The sequence below is a fragment of the Artibeus jamaicensis genome, unplaced genomic scaffold (assembly GCF_021234435.1).
Source record: "Artibeus jamaicensis isolate MK-2021 breed Jamaican fruit bat unplaced genomic scaffold, CSHL_Jam_final scaffold_3128, whole genome shotgun sequence".
NCBI classification, from domain to species: Eukaryota; Metazoa; Chordata; class Mammalia; order Chiroptera; family Phyllostomidae; genus Artibeus; species Artibeus jamaicensis.
Window position 1 is genome coordinate 741632 of NW_026522036.1, and position 16423 is coordinate 758054.

General features: G+C 46.0%; 1 protein-coding gene across 2 annotated transcripts in view; it reads right to left on the reverse strand.

Moving 5' to 3' along the window:
* FAT3 (FAT atypical cadherin 3) overlaps positions 1 to 16423 on the reverse strand; it is a 649640-nt gene that overhangs the window by 35020 nt on the left and 598197 nt on the right. For both annotated transcript variants that reach the window (XM_053656923.1, XM_053656924.1), the window contains 5 exons: positions 15888 to 16102; positions 14553 to 14690; positions 14079 to 14222; positions 11048 to 11245; positions 7181 to 7979 (listed from right to left, as the gene is read on the reverse strand). In XM_053656923.1, coding sequence (XP_053512898.1) covers positions 7181 to 7979; positions 11048 to 11245; positions 14079 to 14222; positions 14553 to 14690; positions 15888 to 16102 — 1494 coding nt within the window. The remainder of the gene's footprint in view (positions 1 to 7180; positions 7980 to 11047; positions 11246 to 14078; positions 14223 to 14552; positions 14691 to 15887; positions 16103 to 16423) is intronic.

Genomic DNA, 16423 nt, shown 5'->3' on the forward strand with positions numbered 1-16423 from the left:
CTATTTCGAGTACAGCAAGACTTGTAGTTACCGACAAACAGGTTTTCCAAAACTAAATCCTCCCCATATGCTGTGTTTTGGTTCTTCCTTCCCTATGCACTGAGACAAGAAATGAGATTCTTTCTGAAACAGGTGTTGTCAGAAGGATTTGATCTTTAAATGCCAACCCTGAAAAATGCCACGTCCCTCAACTTCAGATGTGCCCGGGTCTGGGTCCTGGAGACAGATTCCTGGGGATAATGAACATCTTTCATTATCTTCTCCGGCAACATAAAATCCAGTGTACTGGTAATGGTTTGCCAAGGGGTCCCCTTGTTTTTAGAAATCACGTTTACATCACGCCCTTTCAGGCACTTGTGCACACTTTCCACTGCAGAGAGCCTTCCAGTCCCTGTCTTTGTGGTGGAAAGTGCCTCGCCAGCTTCCGAGTCACAGTGAAGAGACAGCAGCGTCAGCTCCTGTTGGCTTCTGGGAGGAAGTCATCTTATTAACTATCATTAAATAATCCAGGTTTAATTAGCTGTGCTGTTTAATCAGTGACAGCTTATGGGGATGAGAACTCTAGACCTACATGCTCGGCATCTCCTGGCACCCATCAATCTGCTGCCAGGATGAGCGTGAGGCAGAAAGATCCCACTTCATCAAACAAACTGACGCCATTTGTGGTAGGTCAGGGCAGGACAGAAGGAGCAGACATTTTTAGCAACTGTCAGAACACAAAGCAGGCGGAGAAGGCGCTGTCCCCCATTCCCGGGGACCCTCTGGAAGGTGGGGCCGTGTAACAGAACATGGTGCTGCTCTGACGAGCAGCAGACCTGGATTTTGGCCCCAACTACTTATTCCATTTATTTACTACGTGGCTCTGAAAAAGACTGGGTCTCAGTTACTTTTTCTGACAAGTGAGGATAATGATTCTTCATAAGGTTGTAAGAATTAAATAGGCTAATATATGTGAAAGCAACTTGCAAAGAAAAAAACACTTATAGTAGAAACAAATCACTGCAAGGTCCCCAAAGTGGGGACACTCACTAGCTGACTCAGCAACATGGCAGAGACCTGAACTCCAGTGTCATCTTTTTCTTGCTGTCCTTTTTGGGCCCAATTCATGGCCTGTAAATTGACAGGCCTTATGAAATACTGAGTGCATGAGAGGCACAGAATAAAACCTGGAGCTTTTTATTAGCAGTGCCGCAGGCCACGTGTGGCCATGGGACCCCCTTTCCCACTCTGTAGCTCTTCTTTTTTTGCAGGCTCTCTGCGAGGAGAAATGTCTACACAATGCAGCCACTCTCCAAAAGAAGGTTTCCCACCTTCTGAAGTTTGGCTCAGATGGAAATTTAGGTCATTCTCTACCAAGTTAACAGTGTGCAATTCACTTTAGCAGAAGCTTCAGAGCTTTGCAAACTGCAGCGAGGAAAAAAGGTAATCCTCTGGAGGCTTTAGAAGGTTCTCGCTACCACAGATAATGACTCTTCTCTCTTCCTCTCCCCAGGATTCCCACAGCCCCCAGGATTAACTCAATGCCTTTAGCTAACACATCAATATCTAGCTGTGATTATTACAGCTACCACTATGAGCTCATTCAAACTCTTGATTTATGTCTCTGCCTAATTATACTGAGAATCCAATAACTAATGGTTAACAATATACTGAGAATCCAATAACTAAATGGTAAGCACCTTGAATTCACATGCTTTGCCAAGGTGTTATGTCTTGGCAAATGCCACAGAAGTCAATAATCTTCCCCTCAATTTTTGGTCTGCATGAAATTTTAAAACACCTTCTCCTAAGGTCTCTTGGCTTTGAAATGGTCTACTCTGGTTCTCCCAGAAGCACAGGATCATCTGTGATGGTGTTTTCTCGGCTCAGTCCTATTTTCTGGATGATTTTGCTAAAGGTTAAGAGTAGTTTCATTAACGACAACCTCTCTGGGGCATTTGTGCGTGAGCTCAATATGCGAGGAGGTATCCACACGTTGAGAAGCTGTGTCACCACTGGGTTAGATGCCTCCGACCTCTCCTGGCACTTTCAGACTCGCACGCTGGACGTGAGGGGTCTGCAGAGATGCATATGTTATGAATGAAAGATGGACACCTTCTAGTTTGCAGGAGAAACCTGGTGAAGATTTAGAGACAATAGTGGAGGCTATTCGAAACCTCTGGGATTGGGACTGCTGGCTGTCCTCCAAGAATCGGCATTAACAATCCCCAGCCCAAGAGCGAGCACAATCGCAGATTTTTGTCTGCTTTATTTAAAAAAAAAATCAAGGCTAACTTTTAAGTATCTTAGTGCCTCCCAGAAGCCTACATCATTTCACTTGACTTTATTGTGCTTATTAGAAGCACATTACCATGGCTGCCTATCTACCATGGGCTTGCTTACCTGTCCTGTCCACGTCCCTCTCAGGACTGTCCTGGCTTCACACCATCCAGCTCAGCCGAGCTCCTCGTGGTCTGACCACTGCTGGGTCATGTTCCATGTGGGTGGGGAACATGTCCAACTCACTCACCGTTGTATCTCTCCAGCACCCTGACTGGGATCCGGCATAATATTCCGTTCCAGGCAGAGTGAATGAGCAAATGAAAGGGTGCCCAGATCCCTGGATCTTCCTCCCCACTGCTCCTTAAAATGTATTCTCTGCCTGGCATAGACCCAATAAATCAGCTGTATTGCTTCCAACGCCTTTTGTGGACTCTCTCTCTAATTAGGACTGAGGGCACCCCCTTTATGTCTCCTCTGTGTCCCACCTCCTGGGTAGTGGGGGCAACTCTTTATAGCTCCTATCTGTTTAAGAAACTTCTGCTGTTTGACTAGGAAAAGCTGATTCAAGAGCTCAAAATAACTACCCTTTAGATATCTGGATGGCAGCCGATAGAGGAGGAGTCAGACAGGTCAGGTTCTGCTGAGGATGGCTTCGGGTGACATTACAAAAAGGTGGACTTTGGTGCTCTGTCAGGGAGAAGGTGTACCAGGTCCATCTTGTGAGGTGGTGAGCACCTGGCAGGATGTGTGAACACTGGCTGAAGCACTGTGCCAGGAGTAATGCAGACAGGGTGTCTACAGTCGGTGACTTTCAGGCTCTTTCCAAGTCTGCGCAGAGGTAGTGGGGTCGAGTAGGTAAGACGGCCAGTCCTTGCTTGGCCGTTTATTAGCTCTGTGACCTTGATATTTCTGATTTTAGTTTCCTAAGCTTTTGAAGAAAGTTGATGACACACGCCCTTTAGGGTTATTGTAAGGGTTAAATGCAACTACATATGTGTATGTCTAAAAAACAGGATGGTAACTGGTCATGGCTCAGTAAATGTTAGTTGTCATGTCTGTCCCTGCCTTCACCTGTGCACTGAATTGCACCATTTCTCACCTCCATTCTTTTGCTCTAAGGCTCCTTGGCCAGGAACCCTGTCTTTCCATGTCCTGCCTGATTCCTGGCACTCTTTCAGACCTTCAGCAATGGGCTTCAGTGCTCCCTTTACCTGCCCAAGCAAACCTTTATGACAGTGCTATAGCCCATGTTGAAGGCACGGCTGCTGCTGTGTCACCTCGGCTTGGGGTGAGCTTCACCCAAACACTCCACCCACTTTATGGGGAACTCTGGGCTCCATTCTGTGTCCCACATCTGAACCAGGAATGGGCAGATCGAGCTTCTACTTCCACCATCAGTCATAAACACACTGGTCTTAAACGCTGATAGCCTCACAGCATGTTCATTCTCCTGGACAAATGTTTCCTTTTTGATATATTTCTGGACCAGACTTACGAAAAATCTCCAAAATAGACAATCAGCCCAGCCCCATGGACTGCGCCTGGAGCTCTGCCCACTCACTGCTTCTGTGGGGGCTCAAGGGCGTCTGTCGCACCCGTTTACTTAGGTCAGTGTCGGGTTTCTTCAGCCAAGTGCAGATGTCCACCTAGCATCTGAAGTTAACTAGGCACGATCTCACAACATCAGAACTTTGTATCTCTTGAACTTCTGTTCAGATGTGATGCTTGATGGTGGCTGAGATTTAATGAACCAACTGGCACTAAAAGTCAAGTTTGCTCTCATTTTCTCAGAGCAACTTGGCATTTGGGTTCAAGAGGCTAACGATGTTAATTGGGCCCAAAAAGTCCGCATGAGAAAAAGAAGTTAGGAGAAGGATAATTACTGAGGCCAAATCTGTACAAATATTACTATGTAGCCTTTATCATTCCAATTGTTCCGCCATGTGATGGGAAGGTCCGCTGAATGAGTCCGCCGATCTTCCAGGGCAAACTGACACTGGCTATGGGTATGTTTGTGTGAGTTGAGGGAGACATTTACTGAATTCAGTTATATCTCCTTTCCAATAAATGAGAAGAGGCCTAAAATGCCTAATGCTTTCCTTAATAGTTCTTCACTGTATTTTTATTTGAGAGGACACTTTATAAGAAGTGAGAGAGCTGTTACTATTATATCTAAAAGCTTGCCCCCTGAACCTGGAGAAAAAATTTTTTTCTGCTTTATCTTGCTGTGACAGTTCTCAAAGTTTGATTTTCTGACCACTAGTATTAGAATCACCCAGGCTACATGTACAGATCTGAGGCTCCACCCAGAACCTCTCATTATATATTTGTGTGCGGCTCAGCAACGGGCATTTCTAGGAAGCCCCACGGGCACTGCGGTCTGAGAGACCCTCTGCTATCTGGAGATGGTTGTGGTGAGTCTGGAGATCAGTCTGCCAGGAAAACGGGGTTATTTGAGTATTCCCACAGAGTATGTAGTACTGGGGTTATGACTCACATAAAACATGGAAGTCTCTGTTCTTAAGATGCAGATAATACAATAGGGGCTCTAAATTACCTTTACTGAATCAGCCTGCCATTCTCACCAGCTACATAGCCCTGGGCAAGGCACAGAGCTATCACATTTATAAAACGGAACTTATCATACATCACCTGCTGAGACAAGACTGGGCCAGATGACCTGTTGGGCTCCTTTCACTGTTAAAATCCAGTGTTTTAGATTATAGCTTAATTATAAGAGTGACTTGAAGGTGAGAAGAGTCTCCAAGGTAGACTCTTAGAGCTCCTGCACAGAGTTCCCAATGAAGAAATGTTTGCTTTTCAAACCGAAGCTTCCTCTTGGGCTGTCTGGGGGCTGAATCACAAAAAAATCCAGCATTCTACATTTCCCGGCAGTAGGAAGATCTGCGAGGACCAGAGGACAGGAGTCCTGGACAAGGACCACACCTTGAAACCTGCTGCATTTAAAACATCAGTGTCTCGTGTAAAATGCAGAGCAAGACCCCCTCTTGCCAACTAAATTCAACCCTTCTACATTTCTCCTGTGAAGAAATTCTGCCAATTCTGCCCCCGACCTGTCTCTTCTTGATGAACTCATACTCACCTCTCAAGGCCCAACACCTAGGTGATCTCTGGTATACAAATGTCACGGAAAACTTTTTTCTGCCCACAATCGGGACTTGTCCTTTGTATGTCCTAGCATTTACCAGAACATTTTTATTGCTAACAGGTACTCGCAAGCTGACTTCACAATAGCCAGCTCCCGAGGGCAGGGATTGTGCATTTTTTTTTTACTTAGAATCTTCAGTGCCTAGGACATTATTGCCTCCACAGATTTTTGCTGAATGAAACACATTTTCAGAGCTAAAGGACTAATTAGCTGCTTTAGTTTCTCTTGATAGGTCTGCAACTGTCCTGTGGTGAATGCTTTTTGAGCCTTGCTGTGAATGCTGTACAAAAGCCCCAGCAGAGCTTTGGTGCATAAATAAGTTTGCCTACAGGAGAAATCTAGGTGTGACTCAGACAGCTGGCATTCATAAATCCTGCATGTTGGTGGTATCTGCCAGAAAGGCATTGCACCTAGCGTGCATGCTTTGATTTATTTTGGGGCTAATTTACATATTCAACAGGTCAGGCATCACTGCCTCTACCTGATGAAAACACAAACAGAACTCAGTGCAGAGTAAGTGTCTAGAACTCTTCCGGGCTGCTTGGAGGCTGTCAAAATGTCTCTTAAAGGAAGCCATGATCTCCATGGTCTTTCTCTGATGAGCTTATTTTCCAAACTGCAGCCAGGAACTTCCCACAAGGGAAGAGGCCAGGGGCCCCGCTTGTCCCTAATTATCTGGGGGGATGTTTTACAAATGGCCTTTCTTCTGGCTACAGTCCCTTTGGGCCAAGTTCACTCTGGCTAGAAGTACTCTGGGTGCAATTTTCTTAGAAGAGAGCAGTGAATTTATAGCTCCGCATGTCAGAGAGAAGAAAAGAGGGAGGGAACAATGTTTCCCGCTGACCACTGTGGGCATGTTATTCTGTGCAGTTATGGCCTCTGACCAGGAAAGGTCAAGGTTCAGTGGCTCTAGTTACATCAACAAACATGAAGCATTCCATCTCTGCTACTCAGAGGGCTGAATCCATCCCCCGACTGTGCTCCCGGATGTCTGGCCTGTTTTCCACTGAAGCAAATCTAACTGACTTGCCCTCTGCAATAGCTTCCTAACTTGTTTCCCTGCCTCTGGCCTGACCCAGTCTACTTCATCCCCTTCTGCAGCCAGCATGCTCTCTGGGAAAGATGGGGCTGACCCTGTTACTTCTTCACCTCAACTCAGCCAATGGTTCCCATAGCCCTGGGATCATTTCTAAGATCTTCATCCTGGCTAACCCTTGTGTGGTCCTGGGCTTGCTTACAAGTCTCATTTGTCATCACTCTGGGCTGCTCCCAGTGACAGGAAATCTTTTTCAATCCCCTCAGTGCAGGTTCCTCTCTTGCCCTTAAGCCTTCCTCATACCAGGTACCCATCTACCTGGAATGCTCCCTTTCCCCTACCTGTCTTCACATGTCTGATTCCTACTTATGCTTTATCTCAGCCTAGAGATACTCCCTTCAGGAATCCTTCCCACTGGATTGGCTCCTCTGCAAGGACCTGGTACTTGCCCTAAAGATACTTATTGCATGTGCTCAAGCTAGCTTGTTTGTCCATGCTGCTCAGAAGCTGTAGGCTCCATGGGAGTGGGGGCTGAGCTTGTCTTGTTACCCCCATAGCCCCCGAATCTTTCATGGTTTCTAGGCACATAGTAGGTAGTCAGTAAATATTTTGTTGAGTGAGTGAATGGGCAAATGCACACTTACCAGGAATGGTAACCCAGTCTACTCAAATCTCAGGCGGTGAGGTGGGAGGGCACTCTATGCCACACTCACCGTTACAGGTGCAGCGCACGTTCCTGTAGAAACGCGGACACACGAAGCTGATGCGAGCCGTGCTGTAGGTCATGAGTGCATGGGAATCCAGTGACAGGCCCTGCTCACAGTGCTGCTCCTGACAGTCCAGCCCCGAGCAGTTCTTCTCCAGGATGGCTGAGATGCGCATGACATTCTCCAGATGTCTCCTGGCATTGGACAGCTTCTGGATCAGGTAGGCCGGCTTGTAGAACTCACTGCTATGCATCTCCACGGCAAACAGCATGTCTAGCTGGTTGGTGCCCACCACGGGCTGGATGCTGATGATGTGCAGGGTGTCCTGCTTCTGGGTGAGGACCACGTTCCTCAGGGTACGCCGGAACCCGTGCATGTGCAGCCCCACAAAGTCCTCGGGGGACACGTCCTCAAAGCGTATGGTGACGGTGTTCTGCAGCATCTCATGCACCAGCTGCTCCACATGTACGACCACATCGATGGGCACCTGGAAGCGACCATCACTCACTGACACATTCAGGACATACTTGCCACTGTCCAGACCTCCCAGGGCGATAATTTTCCCATCATGACTGTTAACTTTGAACAAGCTTTTCTGCTCCGATTTCAGGGCAAATGTGAGCACGTCATACATGTCTTGATCTGTGGCATGGATCTTCCCAATGACTCCACCAGGAAAGTCGTCCTCCATGGTGACGATGAAAATTTCCAGAGGAATGGCTGTGGGCTTGTGGATACTTTCCTCAATGACCCGTATGCGGATGTAGGAGTGAGAAACTTGCTGGGGTTTGCCTGAGTCTTTTGCCTGAAACAACCAAGAGGAAGACAAGGAACTAAGGAAAAAATCATAATCATTTAAAAAACAACAAAACTTGCAATATGTCTTCTCCTTTTACCACATTCACTTCTCCTTCCACTAGTCTGAAAAATGCTGCAGATGTGTATTTAAGAGGAGTGATTTGTCACCTTTAGTCCCCATATGCACACTTTGTTATAGACAAGGACATGTATAGACATAATAAAGCCAGTAGGGGTGAGCAGTGATGGAGGCTAGAAGGTGCTATGAGATCCAACCTGCCTAAAACAGGCTGGCCTTGTTTTAATTTTGCATAGCACTGGCATTCCCTCTTGGATATAAAAATTAATTTTTATTTATTGATTTTAGGGAGGGTGAGGAAACAGGGGAGAGAGAACTTGATTTATTGTTCCACTTATTTATGCATTCATTGGTTAATTCTTATATGTGCCCTGACTGGGGATCGAACACACAAACCTTAATAAATCAGGAAGATGCTCTAACCAACTAAGCTACCAGGCCTGGGCAGAAGAAAAACTTTTGTTCTGTTCAGATTCTTTCCTTTTGGTTGGACAAGATGGCGCCTTTCTGCACATTTAAGAAGCAACGTTAAGTGGAAATTACACAAAATTAAGATTTAGAATAAAGAACGGTGCATGAAAGGAAAAAATTAGTATCCTGAATGAAACCTTATTTGTATTCCTTCTTTATTTTAGAATCGATGGAATGGCCACTCTGACAACCGGTGCTGACTGAACACCCACACACATCCCGTGAACGTAGTTTTTTGTTGTGGGGCTTCAGTGTAGGGCAGGCTCCCATGGGCTGGATCCTGGGGAGGATGTCCAAGGAGGCAGGGCTGAACTGGACCTGGGGAGGGGTGTGCTTGTATGTGGAAGGCAGCGTACAAGCAGGGGCTTGGGCATCCCACAGACTTGACTTCAAATCTTGGTCCTGCCACTCACTACGTGTCCGGCTTTGAGTAAGTTACTTACCCTCTCCGAGCTTCAATTCTTGTATCATTAATGTGAGTAAAATAGTATTTATGTCACAGGATTCTTGTATAGTGAGGATTAAAAGACTCTAATTGCGAGTGCTTAGCACAGACCTGACCCACAGAAGTACTTAGTACATGACAGTTAATGTGATTGTTGTTAATTGTATTATCAACCTCACCACATATTTATTTGATGGTCAATGTGAACCAGAGAGGCCAACAGGGAAAATTCATATAGAACAGGATATGTTTAGCAAATTAGGTTGAACTGGAAGTCAAATGGTGGAGGGTCTCAAAGGACAGTGATGAGTTTGAACTTTGTAAACCAGAGGTTGTTCACTCAAAAGTCAGAGGCCAGAAAGATGACAGAAAAGCATGAGGCAGCTGAGTGTAAGGTAATAGACTAGTGGGCTTTGGCCTGAGAAGGCCTGGAGAGTCATGTCTGCCTAAAGACCCTGAATTCAGAACCTGAAAGTGTCGGGGCCAGGATTTGGCCCACAGACCCACACATTTTCAAGCACTTGGAAGCCCCAGATGATTTTAGTTTAGGGCTGGGGTTGACATACCTTGTCTGTGAAGGTCAAGGTAAGAGAGAGTAGTTTAGGCTTTGAGGGTTATGTGATCTCTATCAACTGCTCAGCTAGGGTTCCAGCACAGAGGCAGCCAAAGAGCATATATAAATGAATGGGCCAAGCTGTGTTCCAATAAAACTTTATTTATAAAAACATGCTGAGGGCATGATGTAGTCTAGGAGCCTTAGTGTGTGGGCCCCTGGTTTAGGGGAATGACAATCAAAGTAGAATGATTACTTTGAAGGGGATAGAAAGGGATCAGAAGAGAATGAAGCTGAAGCCAAGGGGCCTCATCCCCAATGAGGCCTCTGCAGTGGTACGGGGCTGAGGCCATGCAGAGTACACAGGGCAGGGGCACAGAGAGGGTAGCCGATGCACACAGGGACCTTAGGAAGGCAAACGTGCAGGACTTGGTGGTTTACTGTAAGAAACAGGGAGGAGGAAGCCTTCTCTCATGTTTTCTGAGTCTGAGTGGTGAACCTGCTCTGTAAAAATCAGAAAGGGCAGGCAATGAACTATGCCTGCTTCTGTGAGAAGGCACTGGAAATCTCTCTGTGCACTTGAGCACATACACTGTGATATAAAATTATTTACATAATATTGTTGCAGGAACGGGTGGCAACTGAAGCATTCACTGATGTGCAGAGCCAAAAGTCATTAATTTGGAAGGTTTCATGGAGCACAGTAAGCCATAATTCATCAAAAGAAATAATGTACACAATCAAATGGTATACCAATATGAAACTTATTATGGTTATTATTACCACCATTAATAATGACTCCAGGTTTCCCTCTGTGGCAATTGTATACAAAAATTCAGTGACTGTATACAGTTACTCACTTTCACTGATGGGACCCAATTCTTGGTACTGGCAAAATTCACGGATAGGAACTTTTTGGTGCTCTCTCATTTCTTGCTCCTACCTATGCCCATTTCCTACCTGTCACTTCTGCCTCTTTGACCCATTTCACTGTGCACAAGCCAATGAATGACCTTGAGGGAGCAGGGATGTTGGGAGGCCTTTGCCAACTAAGCGTTTGGTACTCTCCTGTCTCATTGAGAAAACTTACCAATTAGGGGTCTCTTCAAAAGCAGAAGCCATGATTTGGCTCCATTACATTAGGACCAAGACTGATAGACTCCCCAAGTCGGGTGACATCACAAATACTACTCAGTACAAAGCAGCAAGCCTTGACCAATTAGTTGTCTTTGGGGGTCATTTAGAACCCTGGGAATGTTCAGAATGCAGATATAGGCCCTGAGACTGTCTGCCTGGTACATCCTCAGGAATGTCCCTCCTGAACTATGATGCTTCCCTTCCTTCCTGTTCAATTTTACACACAGAGGCTGCTTTTATTGGTGTGAAATTGAATTTGAGATTAAAAGGGGAACTTTCCTGCATGGTAATGAATTATGTTGACTTGCTCAGCAAAGGGAAACCAACCAATGGGCACAGAAACCAGTCTGAGAGAAAGCCAGCCTGACGGGGACAAGAACAAGGCCGTACCTGGACACGCAGCATGTATTCTGGAGACTCCGTGTGCTGGAAGACCACAGCTGACCTCAGCGTCCCATGCTGGTCCAACATGAACTCCTCCTCCTCATTTCCCGACAAAATAGAGAACGAGAAGGGTGGCCCATTGTGAAAGGAGTCTCTGTCTGTCACCACCAGCTGTAAAATGCTGGTGCCCACTGGCTTATTTTCCTGAATAACAGAGTATATTAAAAATGAAGATAAAATTATACCTCTCTCCACATTTTAAGAAACCCCATCATTACTGGCTGACAGTGCTGCACTAGAGAACAGGCCTTCAGAGGCAGGGATTCCCTGTGATATTATCGTGCCTTCTGAAACTATGCTGGCATCTGTAAGCATCATGCTTCCCATCCTTGGCTGCCTCCCCACAACTGCCCCATGAGACAATGAGCTGCAGGTGAGAACACAGGACTTCCCCTCGAGTGGATTTACAGATTCCAAAGATGGTGTTCCTGTGCCTTGTCCTTGGAAAGACTGGAAATGGGCTGAGTTCCCGGGTACGGCTCTGGAAATATATGCCGCTCACTCACATTTGTGATTACATCAAAAATCCTCACAGGCCAAGAAAACATCAACCTTTGGGGATCAGAAGGCACTTCCTCACATTTGTCACAATGTAATTATGCTGAAGCCCAACACTGTGACGCAATGTCACAGTGTTGGACTTCTGGAGGGGGCATCCTGGCAACTTCCCAGTACATATACAAAAATATATGCCAGGTGAAAAGTGGGCTTTACACCCCAGCCCTCATAGCAGTTTTGCCACGTTTCATGAGAAAAGGGAAGGGGGGTAGAATGAAGTTGGAAATGAAGAGAAGAAGATCCTAACTTCATCAGAATTTTTGGAGGCCCTGATGTTATTATGCAAGCAGTATTTTGCAGAACCTCTCTGCTTTCCCCCCCAAATAGAAACACATTCTTTCTTGGCTCAAAGGTTATCCTCGCTTTGGAAATGCCATATTAAATTCCTCTGTGGCTCAGGCAGTGTGTCCCTTGCCTCATTCTGTTTTGACTTTAGCATCACCACAGCCTGAGCCTAAAGTCAGTTTCATTAGTTCAGGCCTTCTGATGACAGCGATTTAGGATTAAATGGGTTTGGGTCACAGAGATGAAGACAATGATACACTGATGTTTGGAGGGGAGTCATGCATGGGGCAACACACGCTAGCTTTATGTGCTGAATTAGCCTTATAAAAACCATGTGTTGGAATAGGAAAATTAGTCTTGGTTGAAAAAAAGGAGAAATACTTTTTGAAGGAGAAAGAGAGAAGGACCTCAAAGACCCCTTATGTTTCTCCTTGTCTCCAGCTGGCTTTTGGTCATGGGGAACTAGACATGTTCTCCCTTGGGAATCAGTCATGGAACTGCCTCTGCCCAGCGTGGACTTACTGTGTCACGCTGACAGCATATTCAGCACCACACAAAACAGAAGTCTCATTGATTTGTTTGCTCAATCTATAAAGGCCATTTCCTCTATAGAAGTGGGGGGAGGGGAGGAGAGAGAATGCGTGCCCTAGGGTCACCAGCTGAGAAAGAAGCACAAAGTGTAACATAGACAGGCCCTGGTGCTGCAGACATAAGCCATGGTCCCTGCTCCCAGACAGAGGTTCTCAGTCCTCTCACTGCTCAGGACTTCTTGTTGCGTGCATGAAAGTGGACTGTCAAGCTGAAGGATGTGTGTCATCAAACCGAACGTTTAGTAGGCAAAGCCCACTTTGTTCAGGGGCAAGCACACTGAGGTAGAGAGAGCAGGGAGGGCCACGTGGTGGTGGGGACAGTCCTGGGAAGAGCGGCTGAGAGGAGGAGGGATAGAGGAAGGTGTAGACCCTGTGTGAAGCTGTGAGCAGGAGATAGAAGAACACACAGTGGCTGGAAAAAGTATCAGAGAGGAGAGGAAAGCCAAAATACCACCAGGTGAAGGAACCGGGTTTCGCTGACAAGGGCGGGAATGAAGCAGAGTTGCTGGCTTTATGCCTGCCTCTCAGCCTCATTCCAGGACATCTCAGTGGTGCAGGGGGGAGCCAGCTATGGATGGCCAGACTCAAAGTCTTGAATGTTACTCCAAAGGGGTCCCTCAAAACCTGGCTCACTTTCATCTTGCCTTCTACCCACAAAGTAGGGGGCTCTGTGAGGCATGATTCTGAAGCCAAATTGGATTGGACAAGAGCTGATTCTCTTAGAATATCTGTGGTCCCCCCAAGGCAAGTATATCAATCCCTGTCTCCTCTAAGTCTTCCACACTGACATTATTCCTGGACTAGGTTTCCTTATCCTCCTGATGTCAGGTTTTCAGCTTCTAGAAATACTGGGAAGTAGAGGTAGCTCAGTGCCTAGTAGTGTGCTCATGAAATATCTTTTGAGTAAGGAAAAAAATAAATGGGAAAGAGAGTCACTCTGACTGCAGAATACTAGCAGGAAGTAACCCTAACCTGCAGTCTAATTTTAAAGAGTTAGTGGATTTAAAGTGCTAAACAAATTGCTTATGGAAGAGTGACTGTAGTGAGTAGAGGCTCTAGCTTGATCCCCAGTCTTCATCGGACTGATAACACAGTTGTATAAATCTCCCTCCCATGCCAGCATAGCACAGAGTGGTGATAAAGGCAACCTCACCGTAGAGAGAAAATAGTTTTTGCTGAAGACATACCTCAGTTCTAATCCTGACATTACCACTTAGCTGCTTGATCTTGGGTGAGCTACTTACCTCCTCAGATCCTAGTCCCTTCGCTGTACGGTGGGGCCTGGTCCACCATTCCACTTTGTGGGGCCATGGTGGGGACAGAAGGTGTATGGAAAGCACCTGACACTTGAAAGAATCCCATTGGTGATGGCACTCATTAACATTAATCAGTTGCAATAGAAGCACCAGCTCTTTTTATACAAGCTCTATGATTGGATGAGTTGATATTAAGTAAAAACAATAATGAACCATGAACAGTAACCACAGCAAAGAAAGAAAGCTGAGTGCATAAAGACAAGTACCTGACAGGCAAGATTTGCTCACCTGAATCACAGCAGTATAGTTAGCAGGTGTAAAGACTGGGCTGTTGTCATTCACGTCAGAAATGTCAATGTTGACAGTGGCAGTTGATGACATCACAGGAATGCCGCTGTCTACGGCCTGGACAAGTAGGGAGTATCCAGACACCTGTCAAAGCACAAGGGCTGACAGTGAAGAAGTGCTGCGCTTCCTTCCTTCTGCACCCGCTCAGAAGAGCTGCGGGCTCTGCTCTGCTCCCTCCACTTTGGTTCTAAACCAGAGTTTCTCAACCTCAGCACCATTGACATCTATTTGCAGAAAATTCTTTCAATAGTCTTACCCAATCATTGTGCTGCATTTTAGCCCATCCCAATTTGTGCACAGTGTTTAGAACGGACACTCTTCCTACTTCTACTCGGTAAGGCTGTGCCTGATTTCAGTGAAGGGATAGGCGTGGATGGGAGTGGATGGAAAGGGAGCTGCCCTGAACTAGCTTACCCGTTCCCGGTCCAATTTCTTCTTAACCTTCACAAGTCCCAAGACAGGGTCCACAGCAAATTCATTGTCACGATCTCCACTCACAATGGAAAAATGAATCTGTCCATTGGGCTGGCTATCAGCATCTTCTGCTATTAGCTTCACAGGATATAAGCAAAACAAAGAAATGACATGACAAGAGAAAAGGTTTATTTTTAGGGTTTCAGGTGACTACCAGTTGGCACAGCTCTGAAAGTTGTCTTAGGTGCTATACTCATCAGTGACAGTGATCATGACCCCAGTGGGAGAGGTGGTGGGGTTGGCTCCAGGAGGAAGCCGCCACTGCTGGAGCTGCCATTTTATTCTGCTGATTTTTACCTGCCTGCAGCCTAATACTTATTAGGCCTGATTTTCTGCAGGCCTTGAGCTAGTAAGGATAGAGCGGAAGCTAACTGATAGGGATACTCCTGTGGTCCTGTTCCAGTTCTGCAAAACAATGATTTCTGTCACCGCGCTGGGCATTCTCTCAACCCATGCATTTCTATGTTATGGAAGACTAAGAATATTGCCTTTCCCACCTGGGCAACACACATCCCACTGTCTGATGCTCATGTTGGTGGTGCTGGGATTTATATGTGTGGAAGCAGTTTCATAATGTCCAGGAAGGAGCAAGGACCTGGAAAGTCTATATCTGATGTGTAAAGAATGCACACCCACAACTTAGTGCTGCAGGAGCCAGAGATGAGGATGGATGGAAGAGACCTGTCCAACCCAGGGATGATGGGGATGGCAAGGATGGGATTGATTGTTTCCAAAATGTAACATGTAAGTCTCAGAGAGCTGATGTTCTCCCAATACTTCATTTATTCTTATTGGTATTAGAAAAAAAGTCCTTCTGGAAAGAAGAGCTCCTGTAAGAGTAGCCGACTCATCTTATACTTGCTCCCATTTGTAGCTGCCTTTGCGTGTGTGCATGCACATGCACACATAGGGGGCTGGAAGGGATTTTATTCTATCCTTAGCTACCTAATAACTTGTCATCTAATGTTACAAGCTAGTAGGGGCCACTGTTACAAATTCATTTCATGGTATGTTTTGGTCTCTCAAAAATACATTCCTGGGGAATTGTGATTATCAGTGACTTGTAGTTTGATATAAATGCATTTTTCAGACCCTTGCTGACAGGCAAACTGAAGAAGGACAAGTTGAAAGACTCGTGCCTGAGGAGAGTTACTGGGGACAAAAAGACATTGAAAGGAAAAAAATGTGAAGAGAATCCACAACAGACTTTGCCCACTTTTTCACTCTGTTGAGGACTGTTAGTCCCAGACATCTGGGCCTCCCACTGGCACCTACCAAAATGACAGAGTCCCCAACCAAGGCATCTTCACTTATGACAGCACTGTAGATGTCTTGACTGAACTTGGGAGGATTGTCATTCACATCTGTGAGGTCGATGTTCACAGTGGCCACGGCGCTGAGAGCTGGGGTGCCCCCATCTTTAGCTTCCACCACCAGGTAAAACTTCTTGCATAATTCATAGTCCAGGACTTCAGAGACTGATATACCCCCTTGGAAGAAAAATGGGGAGCTTTAGATTGGATTAGGAAAAACCACTGGTCAGCAATTCCATGATCATGGAAATACAACATCATCCTCGGCCAAGAATATTAGATAGTCCGGAATTTGTTTATTTAATTTCCTGCTGAGTCTGATTAATGCTGCCAGTTAAAAATGTAGCTATGCATCTGACACAGCACTGAAGAAATGAAGTATATGCATGTTTCTATAATAGTTCCTGAGCGTCTCTCAGGCAACCTGACCGTCTGGCATTATTCATCCTCGTGTAACTGGGAACGGGAATGTGCAACTGGGGACAGGAACAACATCCC